This window comes from Ananas comosus, linkage group 12, assembly GCF_001540865.1.
Source record: "Ananas comosus cultivar F153 linkage group 12, ASM154086v1, whole genome shotgun sequence".
Lineage (NCBI taxonomy): Eukaryota > Viridiplantae > Streptophyta > Magnoliopsida > Poales > Bromeliaceae > Ananas > Ananas comosus.
The window spans coordinates 7,021,709-7,040,016 of record NC_033632.1 but is presented as its reverse complement, the minus strand read 5'-3'; the positions used below and the strand labels follow the sequence as shown (position 1 = coordinate 7,040,016).

At 35.8% G+C, this 18,308-nt stretch overlaps 1 protein-coding gene across 7 annotated transcripts in view; it reads right to left on the bottom strand.

Moving 5' to 3' along the window:
• LOC109718214 (titin) overlaps positions 983-18,308 on the bottom strand; it is a 37,506-nt gene continuing 20,180 nt past the window's right edge. For 4 of the 7 annotated variants that reach the window (XM_020244309.1, XM_020244315.1, XM_020244313.1 and 1 more), the window contains 18 exons: positions 17,448-17,807; positions 17,134-17,313; positions 16,272-16,970; positions 15,482-15,778; positions 14,346-14,642; positions 13,346-14,047; positions 13,073-13,234; positions 12,779-12,982; positions 12,582-12,671; positions 11,337-11,999; positions 10,575-11,234; positions 10,293-10,457; positions 10,000-10,203; positions 9,797-9,886; positions 8,537-9,181; positions 7,761-8,414; positions 3,671-3,790; positions 983-3,415 (listed from right to left, as the gene is read on the bottom strand). In XM_020244309.1, coding sequence (XP_020099898.1) covers positions 1,289-3,415; positions 3,671-3,790; positions 7,761-8,414; positions 8,537-9,181; positions 9,797-9,886; positions 10,000-10,203; positions 10,293-10,457; positions 10,575-11,234; positions 11,337-11,999; positions 12,582-12,671; positions 12,779-12,982; positions 13,073-13,234; positions 13,346-14,047; positions 14,346-14,642; positions 15,482-15,778; positions 16,272-16,970; positions 17,134-17,313; positions 17,448-17,807 — 8,319 coding nt within the window. In that variant the 3' untranslated portion in view covers positions 983-1,288. The remainder of the gene's footprint in view (positions 3,416-3,670; positions 3,791-7,760; positions 8,415-8,536; positions 9,182-9,796; positions 9,887-9,999; positions 10,204-10,292; positions 10,458-10,574; positions 11,235-11,336; positions 12,000-12,581; positions 12,672-12,778; positions 12,983-13,072; positions 13,235-13,345; positions 14,048-14,345; positions 14,643-15,481; positions 15,779-16,271; positions 16,971-17,133; positions 17,314-17,447; positions 17,808-18,308) is intronic. The other 3 variants (XM_020244310.1, XM_020244311.1, XM_020244314.1) reach the window with 3 other exon arrangements.

Here is an 18,308-nt window from a genome sequence, read left to right as displayed (position 1 = left end):
AATTTGATGTTCTACATTAAAAAAACTCTAAAATAACAATACAAAAATAAAATAACTATCAAAAAGTAAAGAAAACACATGCATATAGGTTCTCAAACAAAAAAAAATATATTTCAACTTTTAACTTAAAACTTAAAAGTGATTATGGTGCCAATGTTTTTATTTGGTCATTCTTCAAGCATTATCCTTGTCCTCGTCCTCGTCCTCTTCGCTTGCATCGCGATAATCTTCTTCTTCTTCGTCAGATTGTTAATTCCCAATATCCTCTTATTCTTCTGTATTTAAAATCAACCCAATTTGGCTCTTCATCGATGGATAAAGATAGTCGAGATGACGGCAACTTATCCTTTCCTTTTTTAATTCCCTTTCCTTTTTCTTTTTCCTTTTCCTTTTCAATTCCTTTTCCTTTTTCAAGCCCTTTCATTGACAATGTAAATCGTGTATGATGGCTATGCTCGTTAACCCCAGCAGCTCTAGCCACATCACCCCATGTCAAAGTATCATCTTCCCAAGCAAGTGCTTTCTCATTATCGCCCTCTCCATCACTATCCATCACTCCAGGCAACCATTCATTGCTATCATCAACATCATTTAGTACAATGGGATCAATGGTATCACGCAAATTGTACCGACGCATTAGTGCTCTATTATATTTAACATATACCAAATCATTCCAGTCAACCATTCATATCCATCACTCCAGTCTCATTGCTATCTCCACTAGATGATGCTTTTGCGGGGAAGCTCCAAGCCTTTACATCAAGTGCCCTTCTTCTTACAAGAAATCTCACAATTACAATCCTTTTTCTCTTTTTTACTCACTAAAAAATTCACAAGTATAGAGAGAGATCAGCAAGATCGCACAGGAGAGAGAGAGAGAGAGAGAGAGAGAGAGAGAGAGATGGAGTTAGGTTCATTAGGGTTAAATTTGCACAAAATGCTACCAAGCCACTCTCCGATTACAAAAAACATAAGGTCCAAATTTTAGAAAAAAGGTGCCAAACAAATAATTATCTAGTCTGGGTTATTACATTATTGCTAGACGGAGATCTTATTCAGAAAAATATATATTCTCTAACTCTACAACATAAATTACAGGGAAGCTGCAGAAGATAAAGTGCAAATAACACATGACCAACATTTACAAACCTTGAAGTGGCATAATAAGCTATACAATAACATACACAAAAGCACTGCATTGTGAACATCCAATACTGTCTTTCTGGTACGTTGAAACCTCTAGCAATATATTATGCATATGAATTGTTTGTTAAAGACTCCACCCTTTTTATCTTGGAGAGGCAGTCTTTGGGTGGGAAGACTTACCTGTGATGGCTTTCTTCACTTTGGCGAGTGAGTGCTTGACTTTTGACCCAACACCTGATAAGATGTTGTGAGATTTTTTATGTGTTGGCTTCAACTCTACATCTCTTGCTTCGACTATCACTGCAGCATTGTTTCCAGGATCCTCTGCTTTGTGCTCATCTTCTCCTTGTCTTCCATCTTTCTCATCATCATCATCTGTTTTTTCTTCCTCACTGGTTGCACTAATCACCTTCTCGCTTTGCTTTTCTTCAGTGGATGTTGTCAGGTTTACTACCTCTGAGCACTTTTCATCTGGTTCAACTATTTTCTTTGCAGATTCCATTTCTGTATCAAGTTTCTGGACCTTTTGTGAATCAGGTACTTCTGGCTCATTAGGAAAATTGACTTTGGTCATCATTGTTTTGCTCTCAGTGGTTGTTTCTCGGTTCTCTTCTTCATTCTCAACATTTTTATCTTTTGGCAGGGTTTCCAGATCTTCAAGCATGTTGACTTCAGGGACTTTGTCTTGCTTGGGTTCTTCATTCTCAACCACAACCCTCCGGGAATCCTCAACTATTACATATGTGCTATGGCCAAAGTCATCTGATTTGTGTTCATCACCTCCTTTCTTTTCGTCTTTCTTATCACTGTCACTTTTTCCTTCCTTGGTAATTGCATTTTCCAGCTTCTCACTCTGCTTTTCTTCTGTGCATATAGCTGTGATTATGTTTTCCGAACACTTTTCATCTAGTTTGACAGTTTCCTTGCCAGATTCTATTTTGGTGTCAGGTTTTTGGACATTTTGTGAATCAGATACCTCTGGCTCCTCAGGTAAGTCAACATTCGTCATTATTGTTTGGCTTTCAGTGATTGTGTGTTGATTCTCTTCTCCATTCTCATCTTTTAGACCTTCAGGCACAACTTTCAAAACTTCAAGCACGCTGTTTTCGGAGATTTGGCCTTTCTTTACTTCTCCATTATCAACTTCTACACTTTTTGGTAGAGCTTCCGATGCTTCTTCCGGCATGTTTTCTTTGTCATTTGATAATTTAGTGGAATAATCAGCTTCATGACAATGAGATTCTTGTGGAATTTCAACACTTTGAAGCAGACTTTTGGCATCTTGAACTGGTTCAGAGAGTGAAGATGTCTGTTGCTTGGGTGTTTCATTTGCAACCTCGTCATTCTTTGGGATGTCACTTAGCATTTCTACTTCACATTTTTCTCCTTCGTTTGGAGCATCCTCCTCGGAAGCTTTTGGCATTGCAGTTTCTATCACTTGTGGTCCAGTTATGGGAATTTTGCCATCTTGCAACAAATCCTTGCTTTTCAACTCTTTTACATCAACTTCTTTTTCCGGGTCCTTTTCCCTTGACATCATTCCTCTAGAAACTTCTCCCTTTACATCTTCATCCACTGCTACTACCTGAGGTGCATTGCAAGGATTGTTATCTTGGATTCCATCATTATTTTCCAATGATTTCTCGATAGGCTTTTCAGGATCATGCATATGTTCTTCCACTAAATTGATATGGTCTTCGGCTCTTTTGATATCTTGTACTTCTCTTTTGGAAATTATTGTATCATCTGCAATTTGCGCAATAGTTTTTCCCTGTGTCATTTCTTCGGATTCCACTTCCAAAGTTTCATCATTATTACCACTTTGTTCTTGCAAGATGCGATCCATCAGATAACGGGACACAGGCAAGACATCTTGTTCAGTTTGTTGCTTATCCTCATTTTGTGCAGTGTCAACCACTGGGAAACTTTCCTTCTCGTTTTGTATATCATCAATTGCTTCATTAGTTGATAATTTTTCTGGAATTTCGTTCTTACTGAGCACAACCAATGAAGTGTCCTCTTTCTCGATCCCCAAGTTATGGACAATTTTATCAGTAACATCTTTATCTTTTTTATTATCATCCAATGTCATTATATTTGCTTTGAGTGCCTCAGAGACAGTTTCCCAATTAGTGGAAATGTATTCAGAAGAAGTTTCGATCTCTTTGCTGGCAAAATCATTATTCATTGCTCTGGTCTTAATTTCTTCCTTTGTTTTCTCATCCGTTATGATATTCTTTTCTGCCAGTGTAGCATCAGCTTCATTAACCTGAATATTGAAAAAGTAATTTATGTTATTTAGCAAAAGGATGCAAGAAAGGAAATAGTAGGAGAATGAAAGGAAAATTGTCTTAGTTAATTCACTGTAATCTGACCTTGTCAGTATAATCTGACCTTGTCAGATTATACTGACAATTGTCTTAGTTAATTCACTGACCTTGTCAGATTATACTGTCAGATGCAAGAAAGGAAATAGTAGGAGAATGAAAGGAAAATTGTCTTAGTTAATTCACTGTAACCTGACCTTGTCAGTTGGATTTTCATTCAGTGTCGCATCAGTTTCTTTAGGCTTCAATTCTTCATCTGGTTCCTTGTTCTTGGATTGATTCTCATGCTCAAATATTTCATTCTCCGCTTTTACAATCTGATTTTATAAAACTCATTTAGTTGAACTTCAACGAAGCATGGTCAGAAAATGAAGAGGTTGCCAAAAGACAGTAGATTGCAAACACATTTATGTATTATTCCTGAAGCCTGCAAACTTATCTATTGACGTATTTATTTCTTGAATTGTAAAATATTCACGTATGCCCTTCAAAAACTTAATTTTACATATCCCTCGTATCAAATTGTACCCCTTTAAAACTTGTTCTGATATTCAATCAACTTCCCACTGATTTTGGACATTGAAAAATATGAAAGGTACTTTTGTAAGAAACTACATTTTTGACGAGTATATTTGAGAGAGTCGATTTTACATGTGCACATATGCAATAATATGATTTTGCAATATATATATAGAGTCCGGCTGGTATACTATCGGTAGTACGGAAGCCTCCGTGCTACCAAGTTGTTTTCGATGATACGGCTTGCAAATCAACGATCGGCTCTGTTAGACTTGATCTATACTATTGAAAGTATTTGAAAATTAAATTTTATAATTTTTGGAAATCATTTATCTATCAAACGAGTAGTATAAAAATAAACAGCTGAAAATAAAAATCTCATAAAAAATGATGATAAAAGACTTGAATTTAAAATTAGAGATCAAGTCTAATAGAGCCGATCGTCGATTCAAAATTCTATCATCGAAAACAGCTTACGAGCATAGAGGCTTCTGCACTCCTAAGAGCACAGCAACCCTACTCTAAATTATATATATATAGAGTTGAGCTAGAATACATTAAAAGCACCAACTCATTGGTGCTTTTAGGTTTCTAGCCCTTAGATCTACCCCATAACTATTAGTAGCCTTTGGATCAAATATTATTCCACTTACCACCACTAAACCCAAGTGGGCTAGTATCATCCTAGCTTTACAACACCTTCATCTAAGGGCTACAAACTTAAAAGTACCAACCCCTTAGTTCTTTTAGAAGTATTCTAGCAGTTATATATATATATATAGTGTTGAGCTAGAATACTATCGATAGTAAACGAGCCGTTTTACTACCGATTTGTTTTCGATGATAGAGCTTCCAAATTGACGATCGGCTCCGTTAAATATGATCTAAACCATTTAAACTACCTAGAAATCAAATTTCACGCACTTTCGATATTGTTCTTTTATCCATCAAGTGAACAGAAAAATAAATGGCTGAAAATGAATATTCTTTAAAAAATGATGATAGGAGCCTTGTAATCAAGATCAAGAGTATAGATCTTGTTTTAAATAGTTTAAAGAATTTTCTAACAAAAATTCAATTGATTTGGATATCTTTACGCTGTTAAACGAGAAAACGCCTCTTATCGACCATTAAAATTACAAATTTTGAAACCCTTTGATCATTAGGCAAATGATGTCGAAAAGATTTGAAATTTGATTTCTAAACACTTCAAGTGGTATAGATCATGTTCAACGGAGCCGATCGTCAATTTGGAAGCTCTATCATCGAAAACAAATAGGTAGTAAAACGACTCGTTTACTACTGATAGTATTCTAGTAAAACTCTATATATATATATATATAGTCCGGCTACTATACTCTTATGAGTATAGAGCCTCTTGTAGTCATAAGTTTTTGGCCGTTTGATCTACCCTTTAATCATTTTTACCCGTTAGATTATACTATTCAATCAACCACCCACTCAACCCTAGGGGGCCCACTATCAACCTAACCGTAACCACTCTCATCCTAATCGCACATTTTTTCATCCGAACGGCTGAAAGGTTATGAGTACAAAAGGCTCTATACTCATATGAGTGTAGTAGCCCCAGCCTATATATATATATATATATATAGAGAGAGAGAGAGAGAGAGAGAGAGAGAGAGAGAGCTAGGCTGTTATATTATCGGTAGTACGAAGGCTTCCGTGCTAGCAAGTTATTTTTGATGATGGGGCTTTCAAATCAATGATCGGTTTTGTTAGACTTGATCTATACTATTGAAAATATTTGGAAACTAAATTTCATAATTTTTCAACATTATTTGACTAGTGATCAAAAGGTCTCAAAAATGATAATTTTAATGGCCGATGTGATACGTTTGTGAATTTAACGGTGTAAAACAATCCAAATCCGATGAAAGTTTTATAGAAAATTCTTTTTACTATTTAGAGTAAGATTAGTACCTCTGATTTTTAATTCAAGCCTCTGAGTTTTATGGAAAATTCTTTTTACTATTTTAAATTCAAGTCTGAGTTTTATAGAAAATTCTTTTTACTATTTTAAATTCAAGTCTTTTATTATTATTTTTTATGAGATTTTTAATTTCAGCCGTTCATTTTTAGACTACTCGTTTGATAGGTAAATGATGTTAAAAATTATAAAATTTAGTTTTCAAATAATTTCAATAGTGTAGATCAAGTCTAACGGAGCTGATCGTTGATTTGAAAGCCGCATCATCGAAAACAACTTGGTAGCACGGAGGTCTCCGTGCTACCGATAGTATATCAGCTGGAACTCTCTCTCTCTCTCTCTCTCTTTCGTCTCTCTTATTATATATATATATATATATATATATATATATATATATATATCTACAACTCTATTAGTATTGGCCCTTTAGGGCTACTACACTCTTATTAGTATTGGCCTTTTTGTACTCATAAGTTTCTGCCGTTGGATGAAGTGATGCGTGTTAGGATGATAGTGGTCCCCTAGGGTTGAGTGGGTGGTTGGTTGAATAGTATGATCTAACGGATGGAAATGATCAACGGATAGATCTAACAGGCAAAACTATGAGTACGAGGACGATTGTACTCATAAGAGTATAGTAGCCGGACTATATAGATATATATATATATAGTCTACTATACTATTAATAGTACCAACCACTTGCTATTATGTTTTCGGCTTTTGGATGAAAGAATGTGCAGTTAATAGAGTTGAGCAGTTAAACATAATTTAGAGGATTAACTTTCGAATCAATGGTCCATACCGTTAAACATAATTTGGAGTATTAAATTTCATAATTTTTTGACATCATTTACCTTACGATCAAAAGATCCCAAAATTGATAACTTTTAACGACCAGTATGGGATACTTACTAGTTTAACAGTGTAAAAGAATTAAAATCGGTTGAATTTTTGATAAAAAAATCTATTCACTATCTAGATAAAAATCAATAACTCTGATCTTAAATTGAAGTATCCGATCATCTATTTCTCGGACGTCGTTTGATTTTGACCGTTTATTTTATACCCGCTTGCTGGATTTTATTATGATTTCGAGAAAATTACAAAATTCAACTTCTAGAAGTTTTAAATACTATAAATCATATTTAACAGTGTGTATCGTCGATTCGGAAGCTTCATAATTGAAAACAACTTACGAGTACGAAGGGCTTTATATTCATAAGAGTATAGTAGCCCTACTCTCTGTCTCTCTCTCTCTATATATATAGTGTAGAGCTACTATGCTATCGAAAGCATAAAGGAGTTGGTGCTTCCGACATTTTTCCCCGTAGATCAAGGATTGTAGGATTGGGATGATAGTGGTTCCCCTTAGGGTTAATTGGTACCCCTAGGGTTGAGTGGTCTCTCTAGGGTAATAATAAATTAATCCAAAAGTTAGAAATGGTCAAAACTGTTGATCCAAGGGCCAAAAAGTTGGAAGTACGAACTCTCTTATGCTTTCGAAAGTATTGTAGCCGGACTCTCTCTCTCTCTCTCCCCCTCTCCCCCTCTCCCCCTATATATATATATGTATATATATGTATATATATATATATATGTATATATATATATATATATATATGTATGTATATATATGTATATATATGTATACATATATATATATATATGTATGTATATATATGTATATATATGTATACATATATATATATATGTATACATATATATGTATATATATACATACATATATATATATATATATATATACCTGAACACGTAGAAGCATACAAGTAGCTGAAACAATAATATACCATGGTTACCTTTTTTTGTGCGACCACACCGGCAACAGTATTGTCAACTTGTACTGGCTCATTATTGTGCATAGAAGATTTGTTTTGATACTCCGAAGCGCTTGTTCCTATTCTATCTCCAATAGCATTGCTTTCCTCCACGCTGGACTCATCTTTGTAGGTTGCTTGATTTGCTTCAATGACTTCCGTGGCTGTCTCTTCCTCTTGTTTCTCATATTCCATCTCTTTTGTTTCTGAACTTTTATGAACTTCTTGTTCTTTGCTTTTGTTGTCTCGTATGCTGCCAAGTGTTGCTTCGCCTTCTTCAATCTCTATATTGCACTCGTTGGCGTTAACTGGTTCCCACTCTTTTCCAATTAACTGTTTTCTGTTAATTTCCTCTTGATCCTGTCCATCCATTTTCTTTGCTTCCGAGTCTCCCTCGACCTGCTGGTATTCTTTGTTTTCTTTCTCCAGTACAGTTTCATTTGTTGTTTCACTAACTTCCTTGATTTGATGGATCTGGTCTTCAGAAGCTATTGCAGGGGTACTCATCTCCAATTCATGCTTTAACTCCTTGGTTGATGACACATCTTCGGCATCTTGTAACGGTTGAATAACATCTGAGTTTGTTTCAGCTTGTTCTTGAATATGTTCATCTGACACCAAATTAAAATCTTTGACCTGCATAACAAACAAAGTATCAGTGTTATATTTAACAATCAGCTTAACGCTTAATCTCAAATGTAAGGAAGTGGCAGCCAGTTGTTCAGTGTAAATTTTTCTATCACATGCCACAAACTTACCTCTTGGTCGATGCTTTTGAGTGATTCCTCTTGTGCTGCATCATCTTCCTTGGCAGTTGATGCTGGCTCTGTAGTAGTAACCAAGTTGGTTGGTGTCACAATTGGTTCATCTGTTGCCTTTTCTCTTATTTGTGGTGACTCTACTTCTTTATCGATTTGAGCGTCAAGATCTTCGGGGACCAATTTATTAGCTTCTTCTGAAGTAGATACTTCAACAATCGGTTCATCTGAAGCTCTTTTTCTTATTAGTGGTGACTCTACTTCTTTATTGTTTTGAGGGTCAGTATCTTCGGAGACTAATTTATTACTTTTTTCGAAAGTGGTTACCTCACCCTCCATCGAGCCTTTCTCAGCAACAACTTCTGTCTCAGTGGTTATTGCTCTACTCTGTTCCTCCATAATTTCTGCAGAGGCTTCAGCTGGCTCCTCGGACTTGTTTCCATCTATCGGGGTATCAAGATCAATAGCATTGTTCTTACTTACATGTTCATGAGTTTCTTCACCATGGTTAGGATTTGCTTCATGATTTATTTCTAATCCTTCTTTGGTCTCTTTGGGCAAGGCAAGAACAACTTGAATCTTACTTGTCGTTTCTTCCTCCTTCGGATTCACAATTTCAGACTCTTCATTAGCTAATTTGTAATTCTGCAACGAAAAATTACCAGCAATATCATTAAGGCACTAACGTAAACTGTACAATCCCAAACAGAGCGATCAAGTGGAGCCTTTTGTAATGCTAATAATGGCAAGAAATACAAGTTTGAGCAATTTCATAACTCTGTTCTTTCTCTCTCTCCTCATTTAATCAGTTGCACAGTGATTTCATAGGGACATCTTCCATGAATATATCTCTACAAATTGCAAAATCATCTATTAACATATACTGCCTTGTAAAGTCTGAATTTGTATTCATACTCCTTGACATTGCAGTTTCTCAGAAAAGCACCATTCTGTAGTTAGGAAGTCATCTAATTAATAAGGTAGGTTGGTTGTGCATTATTATTATTATTTTCTCCTAAGGGCGGCATTTACATGAGTACAAGTATTGATACAACTATTTAAGCTTGTGTAGGGCATATATGACAATTTGAATTTTGTAGGGATATGTATGAGTGTTAGTGTGTATTTTGCAATAACTTTGCGGATGAATGTACAAATATACATTTCAGTTGCCTTCTTTCTATGTACATTGTGTGTGCATGCATAATGTATGTAATTTTCATTGTAATAGGGCCATTACTGCCCCTTAGTATGACTTACTTGATTCTCTGACGTCTCATCTCTGGTAGTATCTACCTCAGTTGTAGCTTCCAAAGTTTGTTCCTTGGTGGTTGTTAATTCAGAGTCATTCTGAACCAAAAAGAAGAAAGAAAACGAAGCATAAAAGATGATGTTGTAAATTACCTGAAGAAAGAATCAAGGAAAAGGATAAGAAAAGGAATGAGATTTTATCTATATGTAACCTCTTGATCTCTTGATAGCCTGCTCTCTATTGCTGTGTCAGCCATAGTTGGTAACTCCTTTTGGTCTTCATGCAAGTACTCTAATGCCGCTTCGTCAGCCAGTGATGTTGTTATATGTGTATTATCAATCTTTTGAAATGTGCTTCCCTCATCCTTATTATTCACAGTTTCACTTCCTTCATCCTGATGTGCTATGTTCGTACTCTGCACAAAAGTTAATAACAAATTCTATTCGTATAAAATAATACGGTTAAGCTTTAGTACATAATAGAATTAGATTGATATGTTATGACCTCATTGTGTGTACAAATTTCGTCACATTGCGGGACTTCATATGCTGCATCTTTTATTTCATTTGTTTCTGAAGTTTGGATCTCAACAGTTTCCACTTCTCTCTCTTTGATGTTGTCTGTAGTTTCTAGTTCTCTCTCTTTGATGTTCTCGGCAGCATTCTCAACCTATATGGTAAATATCTTCGAGTAAGATACTATGAAATATGGTAAGAAATGAAAGTTCTTAAATTTTATTTCTTGGACATTGGCTGTACATTTGGAATTTATATCTTCTTTCCTTACCTCTTCTTTTGCGACCATGCCAGCTATAGTGTCATCGACATGCATTGGCTCATGATGGTGATAAGAGGATTTGTCTTCAAACTCCAGAGCGCTTGTTCCTATTCTATCTCCAATAGGATCACTTTCCTCCTTGCTGGTCTCATCTTTGTAGATTGCTTGATTTACTTCGAAGACTTCAGTTGCTGTTTGTTCCTCTTGTTTCTCACATTCCATCTCTTTTGTTTCTACACTTTTATGAACTTCTTCTTTGTTTCTGTTGTCTTGTGTGACACCAAGTGTTGCTCCACTGTCTTTAATCTCCTTACTGCAATCGCCAGTGTTAATTGGTTCACACTCATTTCCAATTAACTGTTTTCTTTTAATTCCCTGTTGATCCCATCCATCCATTTCCTTTGCTTCTGAGTTTCCCTCAACCTCCTGGTATTCTTTGTTTTCTTTCTCCAGTATAGTTTCATTTGTTGTTTCACTAGCTTGCATGATTTGATGGATTTGGTCTTCAGGAGCTATTGCAGGGGTACTCATCTCCAATACATGCTTTAACTCCTTGGTTGATGAGGCATCTTCAGCAGTACTCTCATCTTGTAATGGTTGAATGCCCTCTGGGTTCGTTTCAGCTGCTTCTTGAATATGTTCATCTGACACCATATTCAAATCTTTGACCTGCATAACAAACAAGGTATCAACTTAACTCTTAATTGCAAACATAAGGGAGGAGGTGGCAGTTAGATGTTTAAATTCTTCTGTCACATGCCACAAACTAACCTCTTGGTTGACCCTTTTGAGTGATTCCTCTGACACAGCATCGTCTTCGTTGGCAGTTGATACTGGCTCTGTAGTAGTAACCAAGTTGGTTGGTGTTGCAATTTGTTCCTCTAAAGCATTTTCTCTTGTTTGTGGTGACTCTACTTCTTTCTCATTTTGAGGTTCAAGATCTTCGGAGACCAATTTATTAGTTTCTTCAGAAGTAGTTACTGCAACAGTTGGTTCATCTAGAGCTCTTATTAGTGGTGGCTCTACTTTTTCATGGTTTTGAGGGTCAAGATCTTCGGAGACCAATTTATTAGTTTCTTCGGAAGTAGTTACGTCACCCTCCATTAAGCCTTTCTCAGCAATAACTCCTGTCTCAGTGGTTATCGCTCTACTCGGTTCCTTTAAAATATCCGCAGAGGCTTCAGCTGGCTCCTCGGACTTGTTTCCATTTATTAGGGTATCAAGATCAACAACATTGTTCTTAATTACATGTTCATGTGTTTCTTCATCATGGTTGGGATTTGCTTCCTGTTTTGTTTCTGTTCCTTCTTCGGTCTCTTCAGGCAATGTAGGATGAATCTTACTTGTTGTTTCTTCCTCCTCTGGATTCTCGACTTCAGAGTCTTCATTACCTAATTTGTAATTCTGCAATAGATAATTGCCAGAGATATCATTCTGGCACTAAATTAAACTATATCATCCCAAACAGAGGGATCAAATGGAACCTTTTGTAATGCTAATAATGGCAAGGAATAAAGTTTGAACAATTTCATAACTCGACTCTCTCTCTCTACTCCGACCATTTAATCAGTTGCACAGTGTTTTCGTAGGGCCTTTTTCCATGATATCTCTACAAATTGCAAAATCATTTATTAACTTATACTACCTTGTAAAATCTGAATTTTCATGCATAGCCCTTGATAATGCAGTTTCTCAGAAAAGTACCATTATCTGTATTTAGGTAGTCATCTAATTATTAGGGTAATTTGGTTGTGCATTATTTTTTTCCCCTAAGGGGGGCATTTACGTGAGTACAAGGGATACACAACTATTTAATTTTTGTGAAGGGCATATATGAAAATTCAAATTTTGCAGGGATTTGTTTGTGCGTGAGTGCATATATCGCTATAATTTTGCAGATGCATATACTCATATACGTTTCAGCTGCCTTCTTTGTGTGTACATGCATGTGTGCGTGCCTAATTGTATGTAAATTCTCATTGTAATGTGGGCAATGTTGCCTTGAGTATGACTTACTTGATCATCTGGCATCTCATCTTTAGCAGGCTCTACCTCAGATGTAGCTTCCAAAATTTGTTCCTCGGAGGTTGTTAATTCAGAGTCATCCTGAACCAAAAAGAAGATAAGAAATGAAAAAGATGATGTTGCGACTTACCTAACGAAGGAATCAAGGAAAAGGATAAGAAATGAACGAGAGTTTGTATGTGCTCAACCTTTTGATTTCTTGGTAGCATGCTCCCCATTTCTGTGTCAGCCATAGTTGCCAACTCCTTTTGATCTTCATGCGAGTACTCTAATGCTGTTTCATCAGCCAATGATGTTGTTACATGTGTATTATCAATCTTTTGAAATGTGCTTCCCTCATCCTTATAATTCTTATTTTCACTTTCTTCATCCTGGTGGGATATGTTCGTACTCTGCACAAAAGTTAATAACAAATTCTAATGGTGTAAAATAATATGCTTTAGCTTTATTACATAAATAGAATTAGACTGATATGCTATGACCTCATCGTGCGTACAAATTTCTTCACATTTTGGAATTTCATATGTAGCATCTTTTATTTCATTAGTTTCTGAAGATTGGATCTCAGTTTCCACTTCTTTCTCTTCGATGTTCTCCGTACTTTCTGGTTCTCTCTCTTTGATGTTCTCAGCAGCGGTCTCAACCTATATGATAAACATCTTCTAGTTAGATGCTATCAAATATGGTAGGGAATAAAAGTTAATGATTTTTTTTTTCTATTTTTATCTGATATTGGCTGTATATTTGGAACTTACGTCTTCTTCTCTAGTTGTATCTTTCAAATTCTCTTTTGCTTCCTTATTTTGATTGTCTAATACGGCTTCTGGAGCTGCATCTTCCCATGTACTACTTTCGTCTTGATGAGATATTTTCTCAACAATAGTGCAACCAGGATCCTCATAATTACCATCATCCCCAAGTATTTGTTTTTCAGGAATGACTTCAGCTGTCTCTGGGAGAATATGTGAGATTTCCTCATCCTTTGGTATTTCCTCTTCTTTTTCTGCTTTGAGGGCTAATTCCGAGTTGTTTTCAGTCATACTATTTTCAAAGCTCGATCCAGATGTCTCGTCACCATTAGTGTTTTCCTCTTTTGCATTCTCAATCTTGTTGGTTTCCGCTTTACTAATTGTGTCTCGACTCTTTTCCTCGGGCACAACAATCTGATTCTTTTCCTGAGGCACAATAATTGATTCTTTCTGAGCTTCAACATTTTCAGCTAACTTTTCTTTATTCCTGCCATAATCTACATTTTCTTCAATTGTATTAATCTGATCAACCTGATTCTCGCATGGGAAATTGGGCACTTCTTCATGCTTTTTGTCAACTTTGTCATGTATTTCTTCTGTTACCAGATCCTGTGTCTCCAAAAAACCGCATATGTTTTCTTGCGTAAGTTTCTCATCCTTTGTTTTTACAGATTCAGGGTCCTCAGTTATATCACCCATTTCAGAAACCTGATCCAGGGAGAGAAGAGACAATGAAAACTCCATTGAGTTGGAAATTTTACATAAAAACATAGTGGTTCATTGCACTGGTTCTACGTTCTATCCTGTTATGAAATTCAGAAGAAACATGTACATTTACAAGCCTGCAAAATTTTCTACTTACATGTAGTATATTTGAAAGTTCAGATTTTACTATGGTATAGATGAAATTAGATGATTTTAGTAGCTATCCATATGTAAAATTCCAAATTTAAAAATTGTGGACGGTAAGCAACCATCTTTTGACTGTTATGTTGTTGTTTGTTACCTCGACGTTCTTGGTTAGCTCTGTTTCATTTTCTTTCTCTTGATTCTGTTCTTCAGCTATTGATTCCGAAATATTGTTATACTCCTGATAGTCTGTCTTATCTTCATTAACATCAACTTCATTGCCTTCTTTGGTACTCGTACCCTGATGAGCTTTTTCGTCATAGAAAGAGCTTGGGACCTCGTTGCTCTTCTCAGTAAGTGCATCACTGATACTGCTGTTATCTATCTGTGTGTCTTCCCTTTCCTTCATTGATGCAGTTTGAGAGTCATCATTTATGCCAGCATTTTCAGGAACCTTCTTAATAAATTTTTCATTAGTAGTTGTGTTTGACTTGAAAATAATTTGAAAGTACACATTATTTCAACATAATAGTTAAATTACACATACTTAAAATCGGAGTAAAGCTATAATACTTTAAGAAGTAAACGGGACTGTTATTGCGTCAGTTCCAATGATTGGGTATCCGAATCATCATTCTACACCAATAAACATGTCTAGATTATTTGACCATCTTAGGAATTGAATTTTGAGATTTCATGACACCTTTACCTGGTAATCAAATGGTTTCCAAATTCACCTTCTGTTATTTGCTATAAATTTCCAATTTTGAGGCCAATAAAAAAAAACTAGGCAAATGATGTTGAAATACCATGAAATTCGGTTTGTAAAATGTCCGAATGGCCTAGATCAAGTTTAACAGTGTCGAGTGTCGATTCAAAAGCCCCGTCATTAGGAATAACGTGGAAGTAAACGGCTCCTGTCACTTTTAGAAGTACTCTAGCTCTACGCCTTATAATGGACGTTGGCATATATATATATATATATATATATATATCTGTAAAATCAGAATTTTCATATATCCCTGCAAAGTGCAGTTTGTTTCAAAAATACCCTTTTTTGAGGTGCCGAGTTATTAATTCATGAGGAAAATTTGTAGTGCTTTAGGAAAATATTTTCAAATAGGTTCATTTGTTTATGATCTTATGTACAAAGGTTATATATAAGAAATCGAGATTTTGAAGGGGATACATTTAAGTTCAGATTTTTCAGGGTAAGTACGTTCATAGATCTGTACAGCTATATATATGTAGATATGCTATTTGAAATATCAAGAATTTGATAAAAATTTCTACCTCAGGTTTATCTTTATCTTCTATGTAGCCAGCATTTATGTCTTCTGCTTCAGCAGTTTGGACCTCAGCCACCTGCTCTTCTGTGATGTCAAGCCCCCGTGTTTCACTACTTTCTTTATCAGGATGTGGACTACTGCTATCCTCTGTTTCTTGAGGCTTTTCGCCCACTGCATTATGTTCTGTTTGTGGAGGCACTGCATTGTTTCCAGGGTTATCTTCAACAATTTCCTTTACACTCTCATCATCCATCGTATTTGCAATTTTAGTATCCTCGTCCACGTTGACTGGTTCAGAAACCTGTTAACAGTTGATAGATTAGATGCTTTAATAAAATATAAAGAACTCAAATTGTTTACAGGGTTTATATTACAGTAGTGTTTATAAGGCAACATCTATCTGGGCCTGTTTCGGTCTATCTTGTTTAGCAATAGCTACTACAGAAGTCAGTGCTGTATAATTTGTTTTGATGTCTTAAAAGGTTGTATGTAGACCACCTTTGTTTGATGATGGTTCTCTTCAGTGATTATAAGGTCATAGTTTGGCTGGTCACCATGAATTTTTATGGTAGTATTTTTACCTACAAGTTGATTTATCATAACCTTAAAAAATTAAGATTCCATTTTCCTTTTTATTTGGTTTTATACACCTTTTTATGTATATTAACAATCAACTAAATAGTTCTTGAATAAATAAGAGGAGATAATAGGAATTTCGGAATTTGATATGTGAGATACTGGATAAAGGAGATGGACATATTCGTGATGTTTTTGCCTTCTTTTGAGTGCGTTACCTTGGTGCTTTCTGCTTCAGAGGTTGTCTTTTCTTTCTTAATGTCCGTTTCCGATTCTATGTCATGAGGATTCTGAAATTTCTCTTCTCTTTTTTCATCATCCTCTGCTGCAGATGCTCGCTCAAGTGTTAAAGCGGTTCCATCCTTTCCTTCACACTTCTCGCTCTCTTCCACATTATCAGAATCTTCTTTATGTATCGTCTCTTCTTGACTATTTACAGTGTCAATGTACTTCATAGGCATATCTTGTTTCTCTATTTCACTTTGCTCCTCATTTGCTTCACAGCTTTGATTGCCGGATGCAGTTTCTGGTGCTGCATCCTCACATGTCTTGTTCCCTTCATCTAGATGACATAATCCCTCAGCGATGTTATGATCAGTGTCGGGAGAGGACTCTAGGAAAATATGTGAGGACTCCTTATTCTTTTGCATTTCCTCATCCTTCTCTTCAGGGTCTGATTTTAGGGCATTTTCAATTGCATCCTTTGGGAAGCTTGACTCTGTTTTGCTTTCCATGATAGTATTTTCTTCTTCAGGAATTCGACTTTGTTCAGGCATGGTAGTCTGATTAATTGGCTTGTTACTTGCAAAATCTGGCTCTTCTTCATGCTTTGTTTTAGTTTTGTCATGCATATCTTTCATCACCGATTCATTTGTCTCCGAAGCCTTTTCAGGGCTTAGATCATCCATTTCAGGAATCTGATCAAGATAGGACAACAATTAATGTTATATTGAAATAGGGGTTTTAGAGGAGAAGTTAAGAATTATTAGTTCAATCGTTTCTATACTTCTGGCCACGCAGTAAAATATACGAATTTTGGACTTAGTAAGAAACCATACGTGGCATTGAATCAATTATTACCTTGTGGCTCTTGGCCATTTGTGTTTCATTTGCTTCCCCTTGATTATATTCCTCCATCACTGACTCTCTAACGTTTTTGTGCTCTTGATACTCTGCCTTATCTTTGTCAACATCAACACTTTCCCCTCCATCTACAGACGTAGTTTCAGCCTCATCAGTTGTGCTAACAATTTCAGCAACCTGTTTGATCAAATTTTTCACAAAGTCAAACTTGAGATGAGGAGGCATGTTTGAAAAACAGTGAGTTTAAGGAAAGCAAATTGAATAGTTAAATTAAATACATAAAGTTTTGAAGAATTCAAAAGAAAGTCTACCTTGGTGCCTTCTAATTCACTGAGTTGAATCTCATCAGGACCTTTGCTTTCAATGCTTTCTTTTTCAAAACTTACAATATTGTTGTCTTTGTCCTCCAAACTTTGATGTGCTTCTGATTCACTGGGGTGAACCTCATCAGGTCCCTTGCTTTTGATACTTTCTTTCTCAAGACTTGCAATATTGCCGTCCTTCCCCTCCAAACTTTGAACTGCTTCTGCGTGGTCTTCATCTGCTACATCATGGATTGTTTGTGAAGGCAAGGCAAGATCTCGGGGATTATCTTCAATGCTCTCCTTGATCTTCTCGTCATCCGTGTCATTTTCAATTTTAGTTTCCTCCAGATTTACTGATTCAGAAATCTGCCCACAGTTGGTAAATTAGAAGTTTAATAAAATACAAGTTTCAAAAATAGTTGACAGGCTAGAATTATTGTATTGTCTTTCAATGCAAAAGCTATATGGCCTATTTAGATGCACGAGTATCTTGTTTAGCAGATGACTTACTGTTTGCTCAAGGTGCATGTGGTAATGGTTGATAGGGAGTGTAAAAAATCTCTACAACTGCGCAACGTACAGACCCTTAATGTATATGTAGATAACTAGTTTGGATGGAGGTAACAATTTGTGATTATGAGAAAAGAGTTTGACTTTAGACAATTCCCTAAAAGCTATAGTGATATAAACTAGTATGTTTCACGAGTTCACCTACAAGGTGATTTATCATATCCTTAAAAATAAGTTTGTTTACTTTTTTTGCTCTTTGTTTAGACATAATTTTGTGCTCCTTAACAATCAAGAAATAAATGGTTCTCGAGTCAGTAAGAGGAGATATGCTGGGTAAGTTATTTTAGCTTCCAGATA